Source organism: Bison bison, unplaced genomic scaffold (genome assembly GCF_000754665.1).
Source record: "Bison bison bison isolate TAMUID 2011002044 unplaced genomic scaffold, Bison_UMD1.0 scf7180017847481, whole genome shotgun sequence".
Taxonomy (NCBI): domain Eukaryota; kingdom Metazoa; phylum Chordata; class Mammalia; order Artiodactyla; family Bovidae; genus Bison; species Bison bison.
The window spans coordinates 4395-6325 of record NW_011478054.1 but is presented as its reverse complement, the minus strand read 5'-3'; the positions used below and the strand labels follow the sequence as shown (position 1 = coordinate 6325).

General features: G+C 47.6%; 1 protein-coding gene across 1 annotated transcript in view; it reads right to left on the bottom strand.

Annotated features, from left to right (window-relative positions):
- Positions 1 to 1931, bottom strand: part of LOC104991004 (melanoma-associated antigen D2) — a gene marked incomplete at its 3' end in the record, with an annotated part of 8535 nt that overhangs the window by 2860 nt on the left and 3744 nt on the right. Inside the window, exons 4-8 of the mRNA XM_010843380.1 lie at positions 1900 to 1929; positions 1716 to 1779; positions 1376 to 1455; positions 744 to 838; positions 1 to 49 (exon numbers count right to left, since the gene is read on the bottom strand). Coding sequence (XP_010841682.1) covers positions 1 to 49; positions 744 to 838; positions 1376 to 1455; positions 1716 to 1779; positions 1900 to 1929 — 318 coding nt within the window. The remainder of the gene's footprint in view (positions 50 to 743; positions 839 to 1375; positions 1456 to 1715; positions 1780 to 1899; positions 1930 to 1931) is intronic.

The following is a 1931-nucleotide window of genomic DNA, read 5'->3' as shown; positions in this document are numbered from 1 at the left end:
GATGCTAAGAAGCACCATGAGGAGACCGAGCTTTGGTGAGTCCTTGGTCCTAGGAGAATAATGGGACAGAGAGAAGGTTTACATCCAGCAGCCATCTGCAAAAAAAAACTCACTAGCCAGCTCACTAGGCTAGCTTTTCCCAGATTCTTCAAATATGGGAGAATTCTGCCCAGTCTATGCTTCAAGCTCTATGTATCCTGGGTAAGGCACTTAAGATTTTGAGCCTAGTCTCCTATTCATAAAATGGGAAAAACACATCCTTCTCTTCCTGTGTTGCTGAGAGAATAGAAGAATGGTATGATCTGAGCACCCAGTCAACTCTGAGTCCCTTCTTACTCCCCTAGACCCATCAGTTTCAAGAAAATTCTAGGCATAGCCCCACTGATGCCCCTGCCCATCGAGCACCATGATCCACTCATACCAGGAAGCCCTCCTGTGAGAACTATTCTACCAAGGCCAATATGAAGAGACAAGTTATGACAAGTCTGCTTTCTTGGAAAGCTTCTGGAAAACCAGAAAATCTTACAGTAAGAGTGCTTCTACCCAAGGCTTCTACACGCTACAATCATAATCAGGTACCACTCCTGTGTGCAGGGCTCCAACTATGTGTGGATGATAGAAAAGGGGGTCTGGGGTTCTGCCCTTCCTATTTCTTAAGGGGGTATAGGGAGAAGATAGGGATGAACTAGTACCATGAACGAAAGCAGATGCCTCCCTCCCATCCCAGCCCTATCCCAGCTTACGTTCCCAGTATGCCTGCATCAGTGGGCTCTAAGGTGCTGAGAAGAATGTACAAGTGATCATTCTTATCAATCTCCTTTAATTGGATCCCAAAAACCTGTGGATGGGGAGAACAGTTTGTGAGACCACAGAATTCAGCTTCCTTGGCATCCCATAGCTCCCCATGTACTCAGGAGTCTGTGTGTGTGTGTATGCTTGTATGTGTGTGTGTATGTGTGTGTGCATGTGAAATCAGTGAGATAATGCACATAAAGCACTTAGCTGAGTGGCCAGCACACAGCAAACAGACAACAAATGCATTACTGTTATTGTCATCTTTGTGATCAGTGGAATCCAGGGAGCCAGAGAGTGGGTAAAGAAATTGAGAAGTGAGTATCTGAAGTACATTACAGGACTGTCCAGCAGTGGACAGAGCCAAGACTAAGCTGGGTAGCTTGGGTTCTAGCTGTGCTTTTACCATGGACTTGCTGTGTGACCTCAAGCTAGTCTATGCCCCTTGCTAGGCCACTGTCTTCCCATCTGCACAGTGATGGGGCTGGATTAGTCTCTGTGGTGCCCCCCAGAAGAGACATGTACACCTTTGTTTGATTCAAGGTTTCCCCATTGCACCCATCCCCCAGGTCTGCCCCTTCACCTTCTCCAAGGAATAGCCTGCTCGTTCAATGATTTCAGGGTACACATCAGTGTATTCTTTGATGATGTCCTTCAGCATGTCTGCAAGGGGAGAGTGTTGCGAGCACCTGGGCTGAAGTGAAGCCAAGTGGCCCCCATACCCAAACTATACACCCTTTACCAACCCTGCTGTGGGTAGCACAAACAGGTTCTGAGCTAGTGAACAGAGATGCTACTACTGCCAAATTAGAACTTTGAGAGGGCATAAGTGGAAGCAAGAGAGCAAGAAATGCCCTCAGCATGTGGGGGACAGGGCAATGGAGGGCAGAGCTGGAGGAAGGAAGGGGTTAGTAGGACTCTACCTGAGCGTTTGATGGGAATCTTTGTCTGGTCTTTAACCAACAGGTACTTCACCAAATCGTTTGCCTGGGAGAAGTGGAAAAGATGGAAAGATCAAAATGTGTTTGCAAAAAACTTGACACAATGGCAGAGAAGAAGGCAGGCAAAGCAGAGAATAATGCAGAGTGGAGAGGACAGGGTTCTTACCCTCCCTTGCAAAAGGGCCACATCCCGGGGGG